The sequence below is a fragment of the Megascapheus bottae genome, chromosome 16, assembly GCF_031878675.1.
Source record: "Megascapheus bottae isolate mThoBot1 chromosome 16, mThoBot2.hap1, whole genome shotgun sequence".
Classification (NCBI taxonomy): domain Eukaryota; kingdom Metazoa; phylum Chordata; class Mammalia; order Rodentia; family Geomyidae; genus Megascapheus; species Megascapheus bottae.
In genome coordinates this window covers 44,300,769-44,327,832 of record NC_143524.1, presented here as the reverse complement: position 1 = coordinate 44,327,832, position 27,064 = coordinate 44,300,769, and the positions used below count along the sequence as shown (strand labels likewise).

General features: G+C 38.7%; 1 protein-coding gene across 3 annotated transcripts in view; it reads left to right on the top strand.

The window, feature by feature from the left end:
• The window catches only part of Rab6a (RAB6A, member RAS oncogene family), a 37,226-nt gene that overhangs the window by 6,775 nt on the left and 3,387 nt on the right, over positions 1-27,064 (top strand). For 2 of the 3 annotated variants that reach the window (XM_090348394.1, XM_090348396.1), the window contains exons 2-7: positions 11,353-11,411; positions 14,252-14,305; positions 16,560-16,665; positions 18,877-18,988; positions 24,170-24,263; positions 26,156-26,222. In XM_090348394.1, coding sequence (XP_090204520.1) covers positions 11,353-11,411; positions 14,252-14,305; positions 16,560-16,665; positions 18,877-18,988; positions 24,170-24,263; positions 26,156-26,222 — 492 coding nt within the window. Of the gene's footprint in view, positions 1-11,352; positions 11,412-14,251; positions 14,306-16,387; positions 16,494-16,559; positions 16,666-18,876; positions 18,989-24,169; positions 24,264-26,155; positions 26,223-27,064 lie in introns of all 3 variants that reach the window. The other variant, XM_090348395.1, reaches the window with a different exon arrangement.

Sequence of the window (27,064 nt, the reverse complement as noted above, 5' to 3'; positions counted from 1 at the left end):
AGTCTCAGGAAGGCTTTTTGCCCCAGCTGTCTTTGAACTCTTATCCTCAAATTTCAGCCTCCCAAGTAGCTAGGATTACAGGCATGAGTCTATATGTGTTTTTTTTGTTGTTCTTTTTTGGGGGACCTGGGGGTGGGTCATGGGGCTTGAACTCTGGGCCTGTGCACTATCCCTCAGTTCTTCTACTCAAGGCTATTGCCCTACTCCTGGATCCATTTTCTAGTGATTAATTGGAGATAAGAGTCTTGTTTATTTGCTTTTATTGCCTGGACTGGCTTTGAACCTCAATCCTCAGATCTCAGCCTCCTGAGTAGCTAGGGTTACAAGCATGAGCCACAGAGCCAGGCTCTATATGTGTTTTTGAGATAAATATATTTTAGTTGGCTTACCTATTTAGGAGGCTGCAATTTTAGGATTGCATTTCACAGTCAGCCTAGGCAGGAAACTCTATGAGGCTATTTTCTCCAGTTAACCACCAGAAAGCCATAAGCAGCTCTGTGGCTCAAAATGGTAAAGTGCTAGCCTTGAGTAGAAAAACTCAGGAACAAGACCCAGACCCTAAGTTTAAGCCCTATGACCTACAAAAGTAAATAAAGTACCTGTTGAGACACACTTTTCAGCTATATGTAATTTTGAGAAGTAATTTTAGTTTTCTTCAGTCAGAGCCATATCTGACAATCAAGCTTGTAAGTTCATAATGTAACTAGGAAGGAAAAGTTCTATAAAATCACATTATGTGAGTAAAAGCTTAAAGGTTCCAAAGTACATGGTATGCTTAGAGAATATCTTATAACCTTGCACAATTGGCAAATGTTTGACAAGAGTGGGAAATGAGACTAAAGCTACACTAAAAATTTTTAAAGATCCTTGAACAGCTGCTAAGGATTTTTAACTTACTTGGGCACCTTGAATCAAGGTTCCTTCTGTGTAGATAGTCTTATGGACTTTTCAGACTGAGCTGGCCTAGAACTGATCCTCCCAATCTCAGTTTACCATGTAGATTGGCTGAGCCTAGCTATGGTGCAATGAAAGAATTTTCAGAAGGAATCTTGAAATTCTTTTGACTGGGCTGACCTTGAACCTTGATCCTACCATTTCAGCCTCCCCAGTAGCTAGAATTTTGATGATAGTAAAGAATTGTTGTATATAATCTCTAACTCCACACATACATAGCCTTTGTTAAAATGGTTAAATCTGTATTGATGTCTCATTATCACCCAGAGTGCATCATTTATGTTCAAGCCTCCTGTTAGTGTTGTACCTTTTGAACTCAGGGCCTGTTTTTTTAGTTTTTTTTTTTTTGTGTGTGTGTGTGTGTGCTCAAGACTACTATTCTATCACTTGAACCAAAACTCTATTTTCAGCTTTTTTGATAGTTAATGGAGAAAAGAGTTTCATGGAGTTTCCTGCCCAGACTGGCTTCTAACTGCAATCCTCAGGTTTCAGCCTCCTGAGTAGCTAGGATTATAGGCATGGACCACTACAGCCTGGCTTATTTTGATTTTGAAACAAAAGTCTTGAAGTTCAAGCTTGCCTCAAACTCTCACTGCTTCATCTCCCAGTGTTGAGATTATAGGCATGAACCACCATACCTAGTTCATTGTAGTAGTCTCCTTCTTCCTCTGCCACCAGTACTGGGCCTTGTTATCTGGCTCAGCTTGCTTGCTCATGGCTAGTGCTCTACCATTTGAACCATGCATCCAACTCACCTTTTTGCCAATTAATTGGAGATAGAGTCTTAAGGACTTTTATGGGGTTTTTTTTTGGCCAGTCCTGGGCTTAAGCTCAGGGCCTGAGCACTGTCCTTGGATTTTTCTCAAGGCTAGAGCTCTACCACTTGAGCCTCAGCACCACTTCCAGCTTTTTCTAAGTATGTGGTACCAAGGAATTGAACCTGGGTCTTCGTGCATGCTAGGCAAGCACTCTGCCACTAGGCCAAACTCCCAGCCCCTAGGCTGGTTTTGAATCGCTCGCTAGGTCTCAGTCTTTTATGACTAGGATTACAGATGGTGCCTAGCTTCATTAGAGCTTGAATTCATGGCTAGACACTGTCCCTGAGCAAAAGAAGCTCAAGGCTAGCACTCTACCACTTGAGTCACAGTGCTACTTCTGCTTTTTCTGTTTATGTGGCACTGAGGAATTGAACCCAGGGCTTCATTCATGCTAGGCAAGTACTCCCTAGTCCCTCTTATCATAGTCTTATACAGAGTTTTGTCATTTTCCTAAACCCCTTCTATGCTATCTGTTTTTCTCTACTTCCAACTCTTGGTACAAGAATGTTTTTATTTTCCTTAGTTTTGCCTTTTAGTTGGAACCACACACTATGTAGCATTCTCAAACTGTCTTTTTTTTTTTTTTTCCATTTAGTAGTGCATATTCATTTAAGATTCCCACATGTCTTTCATGGTTTGATAAGATATTTTTACTGGTGAATAAATTGCATTGTGTATGTGTACCACAATTTAGCTTTTATTTACAGGATACCTTAATTGTTTCTGTTTTAGAAATTATGAATAAATCAACTATAAATATCCCTATGCAGGTCTTGTTTATTATAGTGCTTGCCATCAAATCTCAAGAATTCCAGAAAAACATTCAACTGCTAAACGATATTCTCAGCCTTCCATATGCAGTTCTTTCTTTTCTTTTCTCTCTCTCTTTCTCTCTCTCTCTTTCTTTCTTTCTCTCTTTTTCTCTTTCTCTTTCTCTTTCCCTCTCTCTCTCTCTCTCTCTCTCTCTCTCTCTCTCTCTCTCTCTCTCTCTCTCTTCTCTCTCTCTCTCTCTCTCTCTCTCTCTCTCCTTCTCCCTCTCCCTCTCTCTCTCTCTCTCTCTCTCTTTCTTTCTTTCCTGCCAGTCCTGGGGCTTGAACTTGGGGCCTGAGCACTGTCCTTAGACACATTTTGCTCAAGGCTAGCGCTCTGCCACTTGAGCCTCAGCACCACTTCTACCTTTCTCTGTGCATGTGGTATGAGAACTTGAACCCAGAGCTTCATGCATGCTAGGTGAGCACTCTACCACACTAGACTATGCTCCTGGCCCTCCTTATTCAATTCTTTACTGGTAGACATAAGTTTTCAATGTTCTCAGATAATCACTAATAACCACAGTAGCTAGATTATATAGTATGAGTTTGTTTCACTTTGTAAAATATTTTTCTGTTTTTCTTTTGGATGTCTCCATTTTCTTGCCCTGAAAATTTAACAAATCTATTATCACTGTTGTGACACACTCTTGTGTTTTCAGGGCTTCAGAGGCAGAGACGGAAGGTTCAAGAGTTCAAGGTCAGCCTGAGCCACATTGTGAGTTCCTGTCTTAAAAAAAAACAACTTCTTTTGCCATAAAATTACTTATTCTGGCTGAGAGCATGGCCTAGTTTTAGACTGCTTGCCTGGTATGCATGAAAACCTTGGGTTCAAGTCCTCAGTACCACATACACAGAAAGAGCCAGAAGTGGTTCAAGTGGTAGAGTGCTAGCCTTAAGGAATGACAAAGTACTGTGCTCAGGCCCTGAGTTGAAGCCCCAGGACTGCTCCCCCCATTTTTTTTTTCTTATTCTGTACAACCAAACTGGCCCTTCCTTTTTAAAATATTGTGTAAGTTTAATAATGGTTTTGTTTTTCTGTTTCTGATTTTTTTTTTTTTTTGCCAGTCCTGGGGCTTGAACTCAGGGCCTGAGCACTGTCCTGTCCTTGGGCTTTCTCAAGGCTAAAGCTCTGCCACTTGAGCCACAGCAACACCTACAGCTTTTTCTATGTATGTGATAAGGAATTGAACCCGGGTCTTTGTGCATTCTAGCTAAGTATTCTACCACTAGGCCAAACTCCCAACCCCTCTGTTTCAAATTTTTGAGACTGGGTCACTTAATGTCATCCAGGCTGGCCTGGAGCTCAAGATTCTCCTTCTTGCCTCTGACTCCTGCCTGCTGTGATTACAGATGTGCTCTATCCTACACAGGTCTTCAGTGGGGAAGAGAGAGTGGTGGAGACTAGGTCTTACCATAACAAACTATGACCTGTTTCATAATTTATGATCAGTTACATTGGCCAAGTAATACTTAGACCAGTTAGATATTCATTTTTTATTATCTTCTCAGAAGCCACTGTAAAAGATCAATGCAATACAATTATAGTTGTTCAGACCATATGCTTTGAATATAGAATAAAGTTTCACCATGTACAGTCACTGTTCAATCACAGCAACACAGAAAACTGAGGAAAGTACCTAGGGAATCATAGCATATAAGCTCAGTTGCAATCAAATCTCATTTCACTATCCTATTTAAGGGTGTTTCACCTAGATGATGTAATTCGATAGCAAAACAGAAAGTTAATTAAGCTGAGGTAAGCTCTTTCAGTGTTGTTAACTCACTCAATAACACCAAGGTTTAAAACATAGTCATTTTCTGGAGTCTTTAACTCACATTTCCTGCATGGGGAGTGGGAATTTTTTTCTCTCTTACCCATTTCTCTCTGCTTTAGACCTGTCCTATTTTCTTCTACTTTAACTGGGTTATGTTAAATTCATGGTAAAACTAAAAAAAAAAAAAATTTAAAGAAGAAATAGCCATTTTCTGTAGACACAAACTGAATAAAGTTTTTGCTTTTCCTAATTAAAAAACAATCTGAACACAGTGATACACAGTAGTACACATCTGTAGTACCAGCAATATAATAGACTGAGGTAGGAATATCACTTGAGCTCAAGAGTTTGAAATCAGGCAGGACAAACAAGTATATAACTAATGGAAATGAGGTTTTCTTCCTTGTTTTAAAAAAAGTACACAAGTTATTTATAAACCTTTCAGGATTTTCTCGATAATGTTCAGTTATAAATTTCTTGTTCTGGGCTGGGAGTGTGTCCTTTTGTAGAGTACTTGACTAGCATGCCCTGTGTTTGATTGATTGAGCGCTAACCTAAAGGAATGCCCCAGGACTGGCCCAAACAAACAATAAAAAATCTTGTTCTGTTTTTCTGAAGGCGAACAACATATAGTATATGATTTTTTTTAACTTGAAAACTTGTCAAGCTTTGCTTTATGGCCCAGAAAATGTTTTCTTCCCCTCCCCTTTGTTAGTGCTGGGCATCAAACTGGGGGTCTTATTCATATTAGGCAAGTATTCTGCCATTGAATTATAGTCTTACCCTAGCACTTACTTTCAGTAATTCTACTTTTGTATAACATTATCTTCATCCATTTAAACCTTAGATTGACAAAGAGGACTGCTTTCATTTAAACCTTAGATTGACAAAGAGGACTGCTTTCTAATTGTTTACTGCATTGAGTATATCCAGTCATATTAACCACTTTGTATGTATTGAACAGTCCTTGAGATAAAAATTATTTTACAAACCAAGAGGATTAATCTGGGCAAGTTACATATCTACTTAAGTGTGGGTTGAAGAACTGGCAAATCTGTAGAGCTGGGAAGTAGAGTGATGGTCTTGGGAAAGAAAAGAAATGGAAGTTTATATTGCCCATACTCTAGTGTTGAACTCCTGAGCTTTCAGCCTTGGCTTCTCCCTTCAACTCCATCAGTGCCGGGATTACAGACATATGCCACTATGCTCACCCATGATTTCTTTCTTTCCTTTTTTTTTTTTTTTGGTGGGTCATGGGGCTTGAACTCTGGACCTGGGCACTGTCCCTGAGCTCTTTAGCTCAAGGCTACCCCCCACCCCTAGACCACTCCCCTTTTTCTAGTGATTAATTGGAGATAAAAGTCTCACAGACTTTAGTTCCCAGGCTGGCTTTGACTATGACCCTCAGATCTCAGCCTCTTGACTAGCTAGGATTACAGGTGTAAGCCACGGCTTCCAGTTCCATGATTTCTTTTTTTGTTGTTCATTTTCATTTTCGTTTTTGTTTCTTGGTCATGAGGCTTAAACTCGGCCTGAGTGCTGTCCCTGAGCTCTTCGGCTCGAGGCTAGTACCCTATCTACCACTTTGAGCTACAGTGCCACTTTCAGTTTTCTGGTGGTTAATAGGAGATAAGAGTCTTGGACTTTTGTGCCTGGGCTGGCTTTGAACCTTGATCCTCAGTTCTCAGCCCCCTGATTAGCTAGGGATTACAGGTGTGAGCCACTGTTGCCTGGCCCATGATTACTTTTTGAGATTGGTGATTATGTCCCACAATTACTAGTGATAAGAGTTGTACCATTATGTGACCATATTAAGACATACTAAATTTTATCCTTTGAAAGGGAACTTTTTCCCTTGGGGTAGGGGAATCATACTCAGCATTTTACATGCCAAGCCAGTGCTTTACTACTGAGTAACAGCCCTGTCTAAAAGGGTGACTTTAAGCCAGGCACTGGTAGCTCATTCCTGTAATTCTGCTACTCAGGAGACTGGGACCTAAGGATCCTGGTTTGAAGCAAGCCCAGGTAACAACAAAGTCTATGAGTTTCATTTCCATGTAGCCACCAGAAAAACTGGAAGTGGAGCTGTGGCACAAGATGGTAGAATTCTAGCCTTGAGCAAAAAGAGCTCAGGGATGTACTCAGGCCCTCCATTCAAGTCCCATGACTGACAAAATTAAAAAAGGGTGAGTTTATGATATGCCAACTATATCTCAGGGTTGTTTTTGTTTTTGTTTTTATTTTCCAATCCTGGGGCTTGGATTGGAAATCCTGGGCCTGAGCACTGTCTTTGGGGATATCTCAAAGCTAGAGCTCTACCACTTGAGCCACAGCACCACTTCCGGCTTTTTCTTTGTATGTGTTACTGAGGAATTGAACCCAGGACTTTGTGCATGCTAGGCAAGCACTCTTTCACTAGGCCAAATTCCTGGCCTATATTTCAGTTTTCTTAAAAACTCAGAAACTTTCCTCATATATTGTCTACTTACTTAGGATGGGTTCACTAGTAATCTAGAAAGAGCCTATACGTTAAAGAATTATACCTTGCATATGGTTCATAACAGATTTGTATTCACATCTATAAGTAAATAGTTTGTATTTGTGTGCATATGTGTATGAGTGAGTGTTACACATACATACACAATCTTATTATGTTGCTCAAGCCGATCTAGAATTTAGACTGCTGCTTTAGTCTGTGGGTTACGATTATTAATGTATTCCACCATGCTAAGCTCTGTTACATATTTAAATTCATTTCTTTTTAGGTGTGTTCCAAATAAGGTTGAAAAAATATATACAACTCCTTCAGTAAGATCCCTAACACTTAAGAATACCTTAAATGGGAAGTGGTGCTGTGGCTCAAGTGGTAGAGTGGTAGCCTTGAGCTGAAGAGCTCAGGGACAACACCTAGGCACAAAGTTCAAGTTCCACAACTGACAAAAAGAAAGAATACCTTAAATGGTTTTTACCAACTTTTCTACCTACCTACCCCCTCCCCCCCAGTCCTGAAGCTGGAACTCATTGCCTGTTCTTGAGCATTTTTTTTCTTTTTTGCTCAAGGCCAACTCTTTACGACATGAACTTCCTGCTTTTTGGTGATTAATTGAGATGAGAGTTTCTTGGACTTCTTGCCTTGGTTGCTTCACCTTGATCCTTATTTCTCAGTCTCTTGAGTAGCTGGAGTTATAAGCATGAGCCTCTGGTACTTGGCTGATCTCAGCTTTTTTGAAATCAGGATTTGTTGCTTGCTTGTTAGGCACTTTTGTAAACTGAACCATACCCTCAGTACTTTAAAGTCATTTTTTGTTTGCTGGAAAATTTTTCTTTTTCTTCTTCCCTAACATTTTACTTTTTTTTAACAAGAAGTTCTTTCTCATTTAATCCTAACACTATTTTCATTGTGTTTATCTATCCATCATTATATTTGGTATCTAGTATTTACTATGTACTTATTAAAATAAAGAAATAGAATAAGTAGGCTCACTTTTCTGTTATATTTGGCTTAGGTTACAAATATTTAAAAGTATAGCCCACCATGTCATAAGAAAGGGTATCAATGTTTGTGAAGTTATATACCTTCTATCTGGTGAATATAATGTAACCCTTCTATTAATTACAATAAAAAAAAGTATAGCCCAGTACTTTGGATTGAATTTCATACTTGAACTGACAGTGATTATTGATAAGACAAAATGGATGAGAATCTCACCAAAATCGTTTCATACCAGGTCTTTGTAGAATTATAAGAGAGCATAATTAGCAATATGTATTACATACACATGCTTCACTTTTAGAAATAATAAAAATAGATGTTGAAATTGGGCTAGTATGTCTTTGTTTTTTATAAATAACATTAAGGAAGCATAGTAAATTCTATTGTAATATTTTAGAGTTTTGTTTTTTTTTAAGTCATCCTGAGACCAGGAGTATGACCTAGTGGCAGAGTGCTTGCCTAGCATGCACAAAGGCCTGGGTTCAATTCCTTGGTACCACATACACAGAGAAAGCTGGTAATGGTGCTATGGTTCAAATGGTAGAGCACTAGCTTTGAGAAAGCTTAAGGACAGTGCTCAGCCCTGAGTTCAAGCCCCAGGACTGGCAAAAACAAAATTATTTGTGCATCCTATAAATAATGTGAAAAAATCATAATCTAACCATATATACCCACTCCTTTTTTTTGACATGGCATTTTTTTCCACTTTGTGACCTAAATTATCGATCTTCCTTTAGCCTCCTAAGCACTAAAATTATAGGCCCTTTTCTTACTTTTTGTTTGTTTGTTTTGTGGGCCGTGGGGCTTGAACTCTGGGGCTGGGCACTGTCACTGAGCTCTTCAGTTCAATGCTATGACCCTACCCCTTGAGCACAGCCCCACTTCCCTTTTCTAGTGTTAATTGGAGATTAGAGTCTCATGGTCTTTAGTGCCTAGGCTAGCTTTGAACTGCAATCCTCACATCTCAGCCTCCTAGCTAGGATTATAGGTGTGAGCCACCTTGCCCGCTCTTCTTTTTTAGGAGGCAGGGGGTCTGTTAGTCATGGGGCTTGAACTCTGGGCCTAGGCACTGTCCTGAGCTCTTCAGCGCAAGGCTAGTGCTCTACCACTTAAGCCACAGCACCACTTTTGGTTTTCTGGTGGATAACTGGAGATAAGAGTCTTTCCTGCTCAGGCTGACTTTGTACCATGATCCTTAGATCTCAGCTTTTGAATGGCTAGGATTATAGGCATGAGCCACTGGCATCCTGCTGTGGGTACAGTTCTTTTTGAACAATGTTACACCTTTCTTTGCTTCTTCCCACTTCTCCCTTCACATCCCTCTCCCACAAATTATAGAAAACCTTTTTCATGGACTTTAGTGCCTGAGCTGGCTTTGAACCATGATCCTCAGATCTCAGCCTCCTGAGAAGCTAGGATTACAGGCAAGAGCCCCAGAGCCCAAATTTACTTATTAATTTCTTAATAAATGTATCCCAGTGCAAAAAAAAAAAAGCCTTTTTATAGTATTCTTTTTTGTGTGTGTGCACCATGTGTGTGTGTGTGTGTGTGTGTGTGTGTGTGTGTGCACGTGTATTCCAGTCTTGAGGCTTGAACTCAGGGCCTGGGGCACTGTCCTTGAGCTTCTCAAGGCTAACACTCTACCACTTGAGCCACAGGACCACTTCTGGCTTTTTCTGTTTATGTGGTGCTGAGGAATTGAACCCAGGTTCTGTGTGTGCTAAGGCACATTTCCAGCTTTATACTGTTCTTGAAATGCTAATACTGAAGCACATGTGAGAATTGTCTGTTCTCGGTGCTTTTGGATGGTCCGGGAAGATAGTTCTGGTCTTGAGGACAGATTGTTTTACTCAACTGCCAAAATACTAATATATATATATATATATATATATATATATATATATATATATATGGACTTTGTTTTGTTCCAGCAATCTTTTTCTCTCATTAAGCCAATACCACATTGTTTAGATACCTATATTTTCATGGTCAGTTTTGGGGTAGGATACTATAAATTCTTCAGATTTGCATATTGTCAAAATTGTTTAAAATGACTGTTGGGATTATTACAAGGACTATGTGGGTATGTCATTTGGAGAAAATGAACAGTTTAACTACATATATGGTGTAGATATCTCTTTCTTTCTCTGTCTCTCGCTCTCGCTCTCTCTCTTTTTTTCTTTTGCCTATATTGGGGCTTGAACTCTAGGCCTAGGCACTGTCTCTGAGCTTCTTTTGCCCAAGGCTAGCACTCTACCACTTTGAGCCAGAGCACCACTTCTGGTTTTCTGGTGGTTCATTGGAGATAAGAATCTCACAGATTTTCTTGCGTTTGCTGGCTTTGAACAGCAGTTCTCAGATCTCAACTAAGATTATAGGTAAGAGCCACTACTGCCTGGCTATAATCTAGTTCTTGAAACAGCCATTCCCTTCATTGCTGCAATCTTAGGACTTTATTTATTTTACACTGAGTGATTATTCTTTGATTCACTGATGAAGTAGACCTGCAGACCTGCACTGGACTTTTTTTTTTTAATCAGGGCCCAAATAAATGTCTGTCTTTTTTTGTGACTTAAGGATATGTTTGTTTTCCTCCATTCTGTATTTTCCTCAACCTGTGTGTGTGTGTGTGTGTCCTGGGACTTGAACTCAGGACCTGGGAGCAGTTCTTAAGTTTTTTGTTTTGTTCAAAGCTAGCATTCTATCACTTGAGCTTCTAGTTTTTTGGGTGGTTAATTGAAAATTAGAGTCACATAGACTTTCTTGCCCAGACTGGCTTTGAACTGTCTTCACCTTCTGATTACAGGTGTGAGCCACTGCTTTTCAGCTCTGTTTATTTATTTTGCCAGTCCTGGGGCTTGAACTCAGCCTGAGTACTGTCCTTAGGCTTTCTCAAGGCTAGAGCTCTATCACTTGAGCCACAGCACCACGTCTGGCTTTTTCTATATATGTGGTACCAAGGAATCAAACCCGATCTTCATGCATGCTAGGCAAGCACTCTACCACTAGGCCAAACTCCTGGCCCCTGCTTTCCAATTTTTAACTAAATATTTTGCTTGTACTCTTATTAATCTGAAGATATTACTGTACTTTTTGGCTGGGCCCAGTGGCCCACCTCTGTAAACCTAGCTACTCAGGAGGTTGAGATCTGAGGATTGTTGTTCAAAGCCAGTCTGTGAGATTCTTATCTCCAATTAATCACCAGAAAACCTGAAGTGGTGCTGTGGCTCAAGGGGTAGGGCGGTAGCCAGTAGCCTTGAGCTGAAGAGCTCAGGGATAATGTCAGGGCCCAGAGTTCAAGTTCCATGACTGACTAAAAAAAGAAAAAGATATTATTGTGTACTTAAGAAAAAGTTATGTTGGCAAACTTGGTGCTAATTAATTTTTAATTACCACTGCAGATATTTTTCCATTGCATTTAGCTTGTAATTTTCTGTGGAATTGTCTAAGAACCCAGTAAAATTTTTTATTTAACAAATCTGTTTTTCTTTTCATTTCAGTTGGAAAGACATCTTTGATCACCAGATTCATGTATGACAGTTTTGACAACACCTATCAGGTATTTTGTTGTTGCCAATTTATTAGCTGTGTTTTGTTACAAATATTTGTCAAAGTTTTTATGTTTATTGTAGTATGCATATAAAAAGATTCCAACATCTGTATAATTATATAGTATAAATGATTTTTTTTTTTTTTACCAGTCCTGGGGCTTGAACTCAGGGCCTAAGCACTATCCTTGGGCTTTCTCAAGGCTAGAGTTCTACCACTTGAACCATAGCACCACTTCTGGCTTTTTTCTATGTATGTGGTACCAAGGAATTGAACCTGGATCTTCGTGCATGCTAGGCAAGCATTCTACCACTAGGCCAAACTCCCAGTCCCAGTATAAATGACTTTTTTCCCCTGAGTCCTGGGCTTGAGTTCAGGGAACTTAGCACTGTCCCTTGGGTTTTCTCAAGGTTAAAGCTCTACCACTTGAGCCACAGCACCATATCCAGCTTTTTTCTATGTATGTAGTAGCGAGTAATTAAACCCGGGTCTTTGTTCATGCTAGGCAAGAACTGTACCACTAGGCCAAACTCCCAGCCTCAATATAAATGATTTCTTTAAATTTTGGTTGATCCATTTTTTTTTATTAACATTGATTTTTACATGAAATTTCAAATGACATTTAACAAACAAGTATTCAAGAAGGGAATCTATATACAATCACTAGCCCTTAGATTTTAAGTATAAATGATTTTTTTTTTTTTTTTTTTTTTGCCAGTCGTGGGCTTGAGCTCAGGGCCTGAGCACTGTCCTTGGACTTTCTCAAGGCTAAAGCTCTACCGCTTGAGCCTTAGCACCATTTCTGGCTTTTTTCTATGTATATGGTACCGAGGAATTGAACCCGGGTCTTCGTGCATGCTAGGCAAGCACTCTACCACTAGGCCAAACTCCCGGCCCCTAGTATAAATGATTTTTATCCATCTTCTTCAACCTTATTCAGTTTTGTTGTCTTTCAGACTACATTTGCAAGATTTTTGTTAAAATCATCAGGAAAGGAATTAAAAGTAATAAGAAATATTCCTTCATAAAGAATATATCCACGCAGGGCATGGTGGTTCAAGCCTGTAATCCTAGCTACTGAAGTAGCTGAGATCCAGGTTCAAAGCTAGCTTGAGCACAAAAGGACCTGAGACTCTTATCTCCAATTAACCTCTACAAAACAGGGCTTGGCTCAAGGGAGGGGTGGTAGCCTTGAGCTGAAGAGCTCAGAGACAGCACCCAGGCCCAGAGTTCAAGCCCCATGACCCCCCAAAAATAAGTAAAAAAGTAAATACAAAATATATCCAAATGTTGTTTTCTGTAACATTTTGCTCTACACTTGAAATCAAGAATAAATTAGTAATGAAATTAGAAATTATTAGCAAATTTGGGAGGTTCAAAAATAGGGAGAATTATTCAGTTCATTCTAAATAATGAATGTGAAAATTTAAAAAAAAGAAAAATTAGAAAATAGTTTGAGCTGAACAAAAAAGAAAACACAGCCAGGTGCCAGATGGATCACGCCTATAATCTTTCCTACTCCGAAGGCTTGAGATCTGAGGATTGTGGTTCAAAGCCAGTCTGTGAGACTCTTATCTCCAATTAACCACCAGAAAAACTGGAAATGGCATTGTGGCTCAAAGTGGTAGAGCACTAGTCTTGAGCTGAAGAGCTCTGGGATTGGACCCAGGCTCAGAGTCCAAGGCCCACGACTGACAAGACAAAAAAAAAAAAAAAAAAAAACCAGAAAAGAAAACAGTTAAATTCTGTATTTGTGAACAGTTGATTTTGAAAAAAGGCCAAATCAATCCAATTTTTAAAGAGCAATGCTCTAGCTGGTGTGGTGGCTCACACCTGTAATCCTAGCTACTTAAAAGTCTGAGGATCAAGGTTCAAACCAGCCCAGCACTAAAGTCTGTGAGACTCTTATCTCCAATTAACCACTAGAAAACGAATAGTAGGTCTGTGGCTCTGGGGTAAAGTGGTAGCCTTGAGCTGAAGAGCACAGGGACAATGCCTAGGCCTTGAGTTAATGCCCCATGAACCCCTCCCCCCCAATATAAAAGTAGTCCTTTTTATTGCAAATGATACTAAGACAAATTGGATGTCCATATGTGAAAATATAAATTTAGGACTATTATGCCATGCACTAAAATTAAAAGTGGATTCTAATTTTAAATATCAGGAATATTGGAAGAAAATTTGAAGGAGAATATCTTTGTGCTCTTGATTTAGAAAAAAAAATGTTTTTTTCATGTAGAATCAAAACTATGTAAAATGAGAAGAAAGAAGAAATTGTTTTGAGAAGGAAGATCTGTCAATTCTACCCTTATTGAGCTTTATAGAAGTTATAGGTAGCACAAGACTAGAAATTATGAATTTAGGGAGAACTGATTTATTTCTCTGGGAATGAAGTAAGTTCTGGGGCTGGAAGTGTGACCTAGAGGTAGAGTGCTTGCCTTGTAAAATAGTTGCTGGGGCAAATAACTATTCTGACTGGGAAGCATTGAGATAATCAAATTAAGGTTCATATACAAAATTTCAATGTTCAAATACAAATAGGTAAACTGCATTTCTTATGAAAAATGGGAATAAGAATAATTTAGGGGAAAAAATTACTCTTTAGGAATGTGTGGTCATGTACAATTTACATATGATCAAGTAAAGATCCTGAAACAATTTCTAGCATGAAATAGCAAGTGCTTAGTACAATGGAAGCCATTGTCACTGAAAATTGTCATTCTTACTTGACTGTATGTATGTGTTTATTATTTCTTCCGTATTCATAAATCTCATTTGTACCCTAAACTTGTGGCTATAATCGAACTGTTATCTTCGTTAACTTCTGTTTCATTTTGTTTTGTTCTACAGGCAACAATTGGCATTGACTTTTTATCAAAAACAATGTACTTAGAGGATCGAACAGTGAGTAATATTTTCAGTGTGCAATTTTCTGCAATTATTCAGGCTAGAGAGCTGTGGTCAAAGCTGTAATCAGTGATTGTCACCATCAGAAGTACTTGTTACTGAAGTTAGACTTTTGGAAAAAATACTATTACAGAGTAAGTAATAGTTGTTCTGAGTATACTATGATTTCTTATCTCCAAGTAAGATCCAAAGTGGGAGAGAAAGGCAAGGGTTTGGTTTTATTTTCCCTCCTTACCTCCCTCCCTCCCTCCCTCCCTTCCTTCCTTCTTTCCTTCTGAAATCCTGGTGTCTCTTGACTTATTAAACAGAGTTTACCACCATGATTTGAAAAAAAAAAAAACAACAGATAATTTTAAGAGTTAATCTAAAAAATTTTTCTCAGAGAAATTACAGGCATATTAAAAATCTTCTGTTTGCTATTTGATGCATTTTGAAAGACTTCATTTGGGTATGTATGGGGAGATGGTTAGGTTAGGATATCTGCCTATTAAGTGCAGAAGTATGTCAATATTTGGCTTTATTTCTATGTATAGCACAAGGGTTTTCAACCCAGAAATTGTCTTTCAGATTCAACTATAAATCCTTTTCAAGAAATATTTCGTTATCTATAAGCTATTCCATAATTACTATTACTGAAGGAATAACTACTTTTTCATTTAATTTGATCTGATCTACGTTTAAACATTAGCACCACCAAAAAAGAACATGTCAACCACCCTACCCCTTGAACCACTTCCAGTTTTCTAGTGGTTAATTGGAGATAAGAGTCTCACAGACTTTAGTGCCTGGGGCTGGTTTTGAACCTCTGAGATCCTCATATCTCAGCCTCCTCAGTAGCTAGGATTACAGGCATTAGCCACCATGCCCTGCTAAGTATGTGAATTTTTAAAATATATATTTTGTTTTCATGTGTAACCTACCATTTCCTAAAGTATGGAAATTGCTTTTACAATGGTAAGAGAACTTGATGCTTGTTTTCAGGCTTTGTTCTGTCATGTGATATGTGAAATTTTGTATAGGATTGCAAAGATATTTTGTTGCATTATCTACTATGTTCAAGGAAGAAATGTTAATAGAAACATAATAAACACAGTAGTCAAAGGCCAATGAAGGAGATAAATTTTAGTTCAGAGAGGCTTTCAAAAAAAATATTAATTCCTAACAGTCACTGGTGGCTCACACCTGAGGCTGAGATCTGAGGATCATGGTTCTAAGCTAGCCAGGCAGAAAAGTCTGTGAGACTTTTATCTCCATTTTTAACCACCAGAAAAAAAACTGGAAGTAGATTTGTGGCTCAAAGTGGTAAAGCAGTAGCCTTGAGCAAAAAACTCAGGGACAGCACACAGGCCCTGAGTTCAAGCCCCACAACTAACCAAAAAAGAAGAAGAAGAAGAAATACCAGGCTGGGAATGTAGTTTGGTGGCAGAGTACTCGCTTATCATGCATGAAGCCTTGAGTTTGAATCTTCAGTAACACATAAACAGGAAAGGCCAGAAGTGGCTGTGGCTCAAGTGGTTGAACAAAAGAACAGGGATAGTCAGTGCCCAAGCCCAGTTCAAGCAAAGGTGGCGGGGTGGGGGGCGGGGGGGTGAAGGAAGGAGATATTAATTCCTGTATTTGGTAGCCTGCAATCCTCTTGGAAATATACCTTAGTTCCATTTTTATGCTCAGTGTGTGAACATCAACAGTCTTTGTCTTCTGGAAGATGTAAGGATTCAAAGTAGTTACAAGGAGAAAAAAAAAAGAAACCTATTTCTGATTTTGTGAAATCTTTTACAATAGCATTTTTCAGTCATCTGCCTTCATAGCAAGCAAATTTTTAATATTGTTTCCTTTTGAAAAAAATTTTTCATCCTTCCCTGCAAAAACCTTTTACATGAGTTGTCTTTCTACTACTCATTTTCCTCCTTTACAGAGGGCATTGCCTATCTCTTTTATTTAGTTATTTTTTAAAGAAGTAGGGTTTTTATGGTTTGTTTGTTTTTGTTGTTTTGTTTTGTTTTTTGTTTTTTTATTGTTTTGGGGTTTTTTGTTTTTGTTTTTTTGTTTTTTTTTTATTTGTTTTTTCCCACCCCACAGATCAGGCTGCAGCTGTGGGATACTGCGGGTCAGGAACGTTTCCGTAGCCTCATTCCCAGTTACATCCGTGATTCGGCTGCAGCTGTAGTAGTTTACGATATCACAAGTAGGTATATTGTAATGGGTTGACCTTTCTTATTTTTTTTGCTTGTTTGACTGATTTTGTTGTTAGGTACGGTTGCAATTATGGGACACAGCAGGTCAAGAGCGGTTCAGGAGCTTGATTCCTAGCTACATTCGTGACTCCACTGTGGCAGTTGTTGTTTATGATATCACAAGTGAGTGGGGGGGATTATGCATCTCTAATCTCCTTTCAACTTTTAGCTTAGCTGCATGTTCTTGTCTTGTGCTTGTTTTCCTTACTGGCATGTAAAAATAAGTTTTATCACTGTAAACTTAATCACACACCAACTGGGGTGTAAGAAGCTTATCAGTATTTGGCTTATTATGAGGCAGGTTTTGCACCCCAGAAATTGTCTTTCAGGTCCAATTATGAATCCCTTTCAAGACTTCCTTAATATTCTGTTGTCTGTAATCTATCCCATGATTATTATAACTACAGGAATATTTTTCATTTAATTTGATTTGATTTAAGATTTTTCTCAAATAATCTGCATTCAACTCTTACCAAGTTTTCCAAATTCTCCATGGATTCTGTTGAAGGTATTAAAAGCTTCTACTAGCTAGGTAGGCTTTTCTCTGCTTCCCTGTTCTAGCCTCTCTTTGAGGAAGACAGAGAAACATAACATGCACTTTTCTGTTAATCATATTTATTTGAATTATATCTGGATTCTGTGACTGACTTTGTTTGTTGCTAACACGTTACACTTTTATTTCTAAGAAAAATTTAAAATGGGGGAATGAAACAAGTAATGGTCTTTTTCCCAAAGGCTTAATAATGGCTTTATTCTTTTAAGTGACTGAATTTTCCATGGAGCATTGATGGCTAACAGGAAAATGCTCTCTGATCTAAATTGTTGAATAAACTGGTTTATTGTATACATGACATTTTTAGCATCATTCCATAGTGTCCCATAGTTTATAAGAAAACAAAATTATACGACATCTTGGACTTCTTTGAGCTAGTAGTACTATTGCTAGAAATTTTTGTATATTTGCTCAATCAGAGGTCATACCTACTAAACAGTAATCACAGGGCCAGGAACTTGGCCTAGTGGTTAAAGTGCTTGCCTAGCAAGCACGAAGACCCGGGTTCGATTCCTTGGTACCACATATATAGAAAAAGCTGGAAGTGGTGCTGAGGCTCAAGTGGTAGAGCTCTAGCCTTGAGAAAGTCCAAGGATAGTGCTCAGGCCCTGAGCTCAAGCCCAGGACTGGCAAAAAAAAAACAAAACAGTAATCACAGTGGCAAAATTAGAAGTTAAAAGATTGCATTCAGATTCAGGAATTGTTACTCATTTTTCTTATTTTGAATAGGAGCTATATGCAGTCATTCTTCTCTTGCAGCTTTACTTTGGGTTGCTACTTTTTAATGTGTTTATTATTGTGCATTGACCAGTTTTGTAGCTTTAAAAGGTTTGTGCTTACTTTAACAAAAGCAAGTAAAATTTGTATTTTCTTACAAAATTAGTGAATTGTTTATAATTGCTTAAAAAAATCCTTAGAATCCAACTTTAGGAAAGATTAAGTATGTTAGAGAACTAGCTATTAACCAAACTGAAAACACAAAGTTGAAGTGATCACAAACTGGGTAAGCAATGTAAATACAGTGGTATTGAAAGTTGTTCAAATTTTCCGGTTGTGTTGGGACTTACTGGCTGTCATAGTTTTGGAAATGCTTTCTTTGTCATATTTGATATGTATAAGTGATCAAAAAAAGCATTGAGGCAATGTAACACCATATTATCTGACATAGCTGTCCTTAGATTTCTGAGTAGGTGTCATCTCTATAGACAGCTGCGATCTGCAAAGAGCTGCATACTGTGGCCAAGAGGGCTGATATGGGCTCTGGTCATATGGACTTGTTTTGTCAATTTTTCTACTCTTTCTGAGTTGTAAGTTTGATGTTTCTAGATTGGCACTAAGCTCTGATGCTTGCCTTTCCCTGGCATCCACTCTCAAGCTGGATTTCCGGGTTAGAGTTTTATATTTTTGAGTGAGCATACAGAGCTCTGATATTGCCCTGTCTCTAGTCCACTATCTTGGATCCCACCCCCTTCCCTTAGATTTCAAAGTGTTTTTGTTTGTTTGTTTGTTTTTAATTTTTCCAACTATGCATTGTACTCATTTGTTTTTTGTCAAAAAAGTTTACATTAAAATGAACCTTGAGAAATTTTTTATTTAGATTTGTTTTTATCATTTGACAGTTGCAGTCAGATAAAATGGAGTTATGTTGTGGGCACATTAAAAGTGGGTTCTTAATGTGCTGTCCCCACTCCAACTTCTAGGGGATTGTGGGGGAGTGGTGCCCTTCACTTGAGGAGGCATTTTCAGTAACCTTAATTCCTCTGTCCACCCTCCTATGCTAGATGTTAACTCCTTCCAGCAAACCACCAAGTGGATTGATGATGTCAGAACAGAGAGAGGAAGTGATGTTATCATCATGTTAGTAGGAAATAAAACAGATCTTGCTGACAAGAGGTATGGAGTGATTTTTGGTATTTTAATTACTGTGTTAAGAAGTCTATTTTTATTTACTTAAAAATATTTTTAAAAGAGACATGTTTAATACCTTAGTTTATATCAGCCTTTACTATATGAGTCTGAACAAACGTAAACATTCAACTTAGTTTTTTTTTTTCCTGTTGTTGGTCATGGGGCTTGGAAGAACTCTCTGAGCTTTTTTTTTTTTTTTTCTTTGCGGGTGGCGGGGGAGCAGTTCTGGGGCTTGAACTTATTAGGGCCTGAGTATTGCCCTTGGGCTTTTTCCTCAAGGCCTGCTCTCTGCCATTTGAGCCACAGTACCACTTCCGGCCTTTTCAATATATGTGGTACCAAGGGAATCAAATCCCAGCCTTTGTGCATGCTAGGCAAGCACTCTATCACTAGACCAAACTCTCGGCCCTCTCTGAACTCTTGTTCAAAGCTTTACCACTTTCAGCCAACAGTGCCACTTCCAGTTTTCTAGTGGTTAATTGAAGGTAAGAGTCTACACAGACTTTCCTGCCTGGTGTGACTTCAAACCCCAATCCTCAAATCTCAGACTCCTGAGTAGCTAGGATTATAAGCATGAGCCACTGGTGACCGGCTCAATCAATTCTTAAGAAAAAATTAATTTTATTTCATGTAAACCCACGAACAGATAACTTGTGTGTGAAAATGTTTATACATGAAGCCAGTGTATTAAAATTTTAATGTTTACTCTCATGCATTTTTTGGTAGTTTTACCATAATTTCATGGTGGTGGTGTGGTGTTTGTCTTTAAAATTGTATAGTTGAGCCAAACTCTAGCTAGGGCTGATAGCTTCATTGTGGTACCTTAGTAAAATGAGCAAAGCCATATCCAAGTCATATAATACAAAAATTATTAATATTCATTGTAGAATCCTTGGTTTAATCTTTTTGTTGGTTGTGGGGCTTGAACTCAGTGCCTTGGTGCTGTTCCTGAGCTCTTTTTGCCCAAGGTTTTTGAGTGGTTAATAGGAGGTAAGAGTTTCATAAGGGACTTTTCTGCCCAGGCTGGCTTTGAACTTCCATACTCAAATTTTAGCCTCCTGAGTGGCTAAGATTACAGATGTGAACCACACGTGCCCAGCCTACTTTTAACCTTCTTAAGTGATCTTTTTGCATATTCTTTCTTATTTAAATATTCTGGTCTGTAGTATTTGATAGTAGTAGCTTTTAGGCCTAGTGGTGTTTGGCCTAGTGGTGGAGTGCTTGCCTAGCATGCACAAAGACCTAGGTTCAATTCCTCAGTACCACATACACAGAAAAAGCTGGAAGTGATGCTGTGGCTCAAGTGGTAGAGCACTTGCTTTGAGAAAGCCCAGGCCCTGAATTCAAGCCCCAGGACTGACGAAAAAAAAAAAAATAATGATAATAGTAGCTTTTGCTATTTGCTTATTTATTTATGAGTTGCATATTGGGATTTGAGTAACAAAGTTGTGGCATTAACTAAAATACTGGAATGAAATCTGATATTCAAAGACTATAGAGTTCTTAAACCTTTCTGTTCACTGCACTTCAAAAAGAATTTGTAGTCCAGTTGCAAATAAACCCTTTCAATCTTCTTCATGGGTAAAGTGATATTTGTAATATTTAATTCTCCCAGTCTCCTTCCTGAGTAGGATTACAGGCATAAGCACCCACACATGAATATTTTTAAGTTTTGGGGGAGGGGTTTGGTCCATCGTGGGGCTTGGACTCTGGGCCTGGGCACTGTCCCTGAGCTCTTCAGCTCAAGGCTGCCACCCTATCCCTTGAGCCACAGTGCCACTCATTTCCTGGTGATTAATTGGAGATAAGAATCTTGTGATCTTGGGGGCCGGGAGTTTGGCCTAGTGGTAGAATGCTTGCCTAGCCTGCATGAGGACCAGGGTTCGATTCCTTGGTACCCCACATACATAGCAAAAAGCCAAAAGTAGTGCTGAGGCTCAAGTGGTAGAGTTCTGGCCTTGAGAAAGTCCAAGGACAGTGCTCAAGCCCTGAGCTCAAGCCCGGGACTGGCAAAACAAACAAAAAAAAGAATCTTGTGATCTTTAGTACCCAGGCTGGCTTTGAACCAAGATCCTCAGATCTCAGCCTCCTGAGTAGCTAGGATTACAGGTGTGCACCACCATGCTCTGCTTTTTTAAGTTTTTAATATTTGGTTCTACCTGTAGAAACAGTGATTCAATACATCTTGTGTGGGGCATTTGAATATATAAAAGTCTTCCTTAATGATTCTGACAAGGATGGACCACAGTTGGGCTAATTACCATAGCTTACCTTCAAGTACTAGGAGGACTTACAATTACTCTAGTGAATAAACTCAATATTCTAAACCCAGAAGGATTTCTGCCTAGACTTCTTCATTGGTAGGATTTTTAGACCAGTAGTCATTCATTCATGAAGTATTTATTGTCACTTATATCCCAGGGGCTGAGATCTGAAGATCATAGTTAGAAGTCAGCCAGGGCAGGAAAGTCTATGAGACTTTATTTCCAATTAACCACCAAAACGCAGGAAGCAAAGTTGTGCCCCAAGTGGTAGAATGCTGTTTTTGAACACAGAATCAGGGATAGCCCAGGCCTTGAGTTCAAGCCCCAGGACTTACATTTAATAGTCGAAAGAATAAGTGAATAAAACAACTACACATAATAAAAATGCTAACAGTTGAGGTGTTAGGTAATGATGTCCTTGTTTTTAGACCATGTAGAACTTCTAGAGTAATCATCTTTTAACATTTTTTTTTTTGTAGAACTGGGTTGAACTCAGGTCTTTGTGCTTGCTAGACAGATGTTCTATCACTTGTGTCACACCTCTAGCCCCTACAATAATACTTTCTTGGAAACACGAGGGTAATAGAATCTAATAAACAAGTTGTGAATATTGGGAGTAAGGAAAGTTACTTTATAGTGATAGAACTGCAGGCTGGGAGTTTGGCCTAGTGGTAGAGTGCTTGCCTATCATGCACGAAGACCCAGGGTCGATTCCTCGGTACCACATACATAGAAAAAGTGAGAAGTGGTGCTGTGGCTCAAGTGGTAGAGCCCTAGCCTTGAGAAAATCCAGGGAGAGTGTTCAGGCCCTGAGCTCATGCCCAGGACTGGCAAAAAAAAAGAACTGCAGTAGAATATAAGGATACTCATACAGGTTGGTAGATAAGGGTGATGGCAGCTTATGAAAATTTTCTGCCAATGCTATTTTCCACATTGTAGACAGAATTTTTGTCAGATCTGTTTTATTAGAACATTTACATATTCATTAAATACCTATATTCCAGTAAGATACTAAGCATATCAAAATAAAGGAAATAATCCTTTTTTTTTTTTCTTGTCCACTGGGGGACTTGAACTCTGGGCCTGGGCGCTATCCCTGAGCTCTTCAGCTCAAGGCTACCACCCTGCCCCTTGAGCCACAGAGTCACTTCCAGTTTTCTGGTGGTTAATTAGAGATAAATGTCTCACAGACTTTCAGACTTTCGTGCCCACAGCACTACTTCTGTTTTTTTCTACATATGTGGTACCGAGGAATCAAACCTGGGTCTTCATTCAGGCTAGGCAAGCACTCTACTGCTAGGCCAAACTCCTGGCCCCTACAACTTTTTTTTTTGCCAGTCCTGGGCTTGAGCTCAGGGCCTGAGCACTGTCCTTGGACTTTCTCAAGGCTAGAGCTCTACCACTTGAGCCTCAGCACCAGTTCTGGCTTTTTTCTATGTATGTGGTACCAAGGAATCGAACCCAGGTCTTCATACATGCTAGGCAAGCACTCTACCACTAGGCCAAACTCCCGGCCCTCCTACAGCATTTTTTAAAAATATTTTTTATTGTAATTAATAAAAGGGTTACATGATATTTGTCAGCTAGAAGGTGCATTAATTCACATACATTGATACCCTTTCGCATGTCTTGGTACCCATTACCCTCCCCCCACCCACCACCCACCCCTCCTACAACATTTTTAAAAATAAAACAATTATAGGATGAATTGTCAAGTAAAAGCAATTTTTAAAAATTTTATCATAAAGGGGCCAGGAGTTTGGCCTAGTGGTAGAGTGCTGGCTTGGCATGCACGAAGACCCGGGTTCGATTCCTTAGTACCACATACATAGAAAAAATCTGGAAGTGGTGCTGAGGCTCAAGTGGTAGAGTTCTAGCCTTGAGAAAAATCCAAGGACAGTGCACAAAACAAAACAAAACACAAGCAAACAAAAATTTTATCATAAAGATAATGTATCAGAGTGGTTACCATAAGTTGACTAATGAGTACATTACTTTTTTTCTATTAAAAGATTTTATTAACACTGATTTTTTTTACATCATATTTCAAATGTCATGTTTAACAAACCAAGTATTCAAAAAGGGAATCTCTATATGCAATCACTGGCACATGAACTTTAGAACATAATTAAAATTAAGGTAAGAGGTTGTATGTCATAGATATATATATCGATCTATATAACATGTCTATAGAGTATATATTCTATCATATATCATAAATTTACCTGAGGGTTGAGTCATCACTCTTGTACTGTTTGGCTCAAATGTCTACATGTCAAGGAGACCATGTGCCTTTTGTTCCTTTGGTCTTATCTCACTCAACATGATTTGCTCTAGTTTCATTCACTTCCCAGCGAGTACCATTATTTTATCTTGTCTGTTGGCTATGTAGAATTCCATTGTATATATGAACCACATTTTTTGTATCCATTCATCTGTAATGGAGCATCTGGGTTGTTTCCATCGTTTGGCTATTGTGAATAGTGCAGAGATGGAATACATTACTTTTTAGACAATACCACTCCTTGTTTTGCTCAAAGCAAATTATTTTTTTTTGATCTTTTAAAAAACTTAAGTATAAACACAACACACACACAGACACAGACACAGACACACACACACACACACACACACACACACACACGCGGTCATAGATATATATCTTTTATAATACTAGGGATTAAACCCAGTGTCTCATGCTTGCTAGGCAAGGTCTCTCTGTCACTTAAGCCACACTCAGCCCCAGAATCTTATGAACTTTAAATGTTTTCCAATGCATAAATATTCAAACCTTGCTGTGTAGCTAGCTACATATATCATGAAAAGTTGTTTTTCTTTTGCCATCTTTATATTATCTTTATAAAGTAAGAATGTGTCTGTCTGTTAACAAATTTTACTGCAGGCAAGTGTCAATTGAGGAGGGAGAAAGAAAAGCCAAAGAACTGAATGTCATGTTTATTGAAACTAGTGCAAAAGCCGGATATAATGTAAAGCAGGTAAGTGTCCTTTGAGTATGAGATGATGTTACCATATTGAGAAAACATGAAATAATTGTGTGTGCCTGCTATTCTCTAGTGTAAGGTTTTCTTACAATTAGCAACAGCTAGCAACAGCAGGCCTCAAGATCTAGCAACATGTTGTCAAGACGTAAAGAATTATATTAAAATATATGTACATTTTGGGAAAAGGGAAATGATTTGCCCAAACTTCTTATGTATGTAAGGTTGTAAGTAAGGTAACTATTGCATTATGAGTGCAAAGTTGTAAGCTTCCCATGTTCATTTTACATCCATTTGTTTAAAAGGTAAACTTTCCTTATTTCAGAGTTTTATGGTAAGGCTGTAGCAAATGAAAGCAAATATTTACTGATTGTAAAAGTGCAATTTGGTTGCTTAAGAAAATACTAAGGGGGGCTGGGAGTTTGGCCTAGTGGTAGAGTGCTTGCCTAGCTAGCATGTGCAAAGACTCAGGTTTGATTCCTTGGTAAAAAAGCCAGAAGTGGTGCTGAAGGTCAAGTGATAGAGCTCTAGCCTTGAAAAAGTCCAAGGACAGTGCTCAGGCCCTGAGCTCAAGCCCAGGACTGGCAAAAAAAGAAAAAGAAAATATTGAGGGATGGGAATGTGGCTTAGTGGTAGAGTACTTGCCTAGCATGCATGAACTCTGGGCCTGGGCACTGTCCCTGTGCTGTTCAGCTCAAGGCTAATGCTCTACCACTTTGAGCTACAGCACCACTTCCAGTTTTCTGGTGGTTAATTAGAGATATGAGTCTCCCAGACTTTCCTGTCTTAAGTTGGCTTTGAACTACAATCCTCAGGTCTCAGCCTGCTGAGTAGTTAGGATTACAGGCCCCAAACAAAACCAACCAAAGGAAAAAAAAAATTAGTAGCTTTCATAGTCATTATGTCTAGAGTATTTACATTTGAAACTGAACATTCCTAAATTGTGTCAAATAGTCCTTCTTTAAGCAATTTGTGTTACATTGATTTGAAGTGTTTATAATTTATAAAACTATATAATCATCCACACCTGATACACATTGGAAATCTCAGCTTACTGGAGGCAAGAAGATCATGTGTTCTAGGCAAGCCTAGCTGCATAGTTTTACTTTGTTTAAAAAACAAAACAGTGGCCTGGAGTTTGGCCTAGTGGTAGAGTGATTGCCTAGCATGCACCAAGACTCGGGTTCAATTCCTCGGTACCACATACATAGAAAAAAGCTGGAAGTGGTGCTGTGGCTCTAGTGGTAGAGCGCTAGCCTTGAGGAAAAAGCCCAAGGACAGTGCTCAGCCCTAAGTTCTAGTACCAGGACTGGCAAAAAAAAAAAAAAAAAGAAAAGAAAAAAACAACCAGTATCTCACCAATTGGGGCTATTTAATTGGGGTTTTTTATGCTGATCTTGGTATTTTAGAATGATACCTCAAACACAGACTAGCTACTTTGATGTTCATTCAGATGATGGAGTAAAGACCAGCTGCATTGGTTTCAGAGGTCTTAAATTAATCTAATAGTACATTTTCTAAGTAATGATTATCTAGGATACTTTTGACTATACAAATATACAGTATATATTTAATGCATTGAATTTGAAACTTCATTCTTTATGAAGGGTCGATAGGCCACTTTACTGTCTTACTAAATGATGTTTTCTCTGTTTCTGTAGTACTTTATGATATTTTGCCGCTTATTTCAGAACTGTTTGTTATGTTAAAGTCTTACCAGATAAAAGCAGAGATCATGACTTTATATTCACTCTTCGTATTTGGCATGTATTTCATATATTCATGGAAAGTATAAAAATTTTAGAGTCCAAGGGAGAAAGAACCCAGAAGCCACGGTCATTTTAACTTGATTCTGAGTCATCAACCTTTATATTATCTCTCTCCCATAGCTCTTCCGACGTGTAGCAGCAGCTTTGCCTGGAATGGAAAGCACCCAGGACAGAAGCAGAGAAGACAGTATCCTGTTTGTTTCTTCAGAAAATTATTACTGCAGTATGCAGTATTTAGACATTTATTTGGTTGGCTAAGGAATATTGTGCTATTGCCTTTTACAGACCAGAATTGATGGCTTAAGTGTACAGAAACAAGGCTTTTCTACAGTAGCTGAGATCTAGTTATCCATGCACACTCTTTTTCAGCCAGCCAGTTACAGTAATTACTCAGTGGGAATGTTGGTTTTTATTTTGTTTGGATTTTGGTTTTGTTTGTTTTGGTGGGTTAGGTAGGTGGTTCTGAGGTTTGAATTCAAACCCTGTACTTGGTAGACACATACTCTACCACTTGAGCCGTGACTGTATCCCTTTTTTGCTTAGTTTTCAAGGCTTTGCCTGGGGCAGCCTTAGACCATGTTCCTCCTGTCTACAACCTGTTGTATAGCTAAGATGAGGACATGAATAACCATGCCTGTTTTGAGATGGGACTAACTTTCTTGCCTACACTTGCTTCTAATCTTTACCTAACAAGTGGGTAGCTAGTTATAGGTATAGTCCTGCTGCCTCCCACTTGCCTGCTTTTCAGTGAGCAAGAAACTTAAAATATCAGTCTCTTCCTTCATTTTAAAAATTACCTTTACTCTGGGTTTTCCTCCTACAGCTATCATATTTACTTTTCCTATGTCTGCCTTTTTATTTTTATTTATTTATTTATTTATTTTTGACAGTCCTGGAGCTTGAACTCAGGGCCTGGGCACTGTCCTTGAGCTTTCTCAAGACTAGCACTCTACCACTTGAACCACAGCACTATTTCTGTTTTTTCTGTGTATGTTGTACCAAGGAATCAAACCTAAGGCTTCGTACATG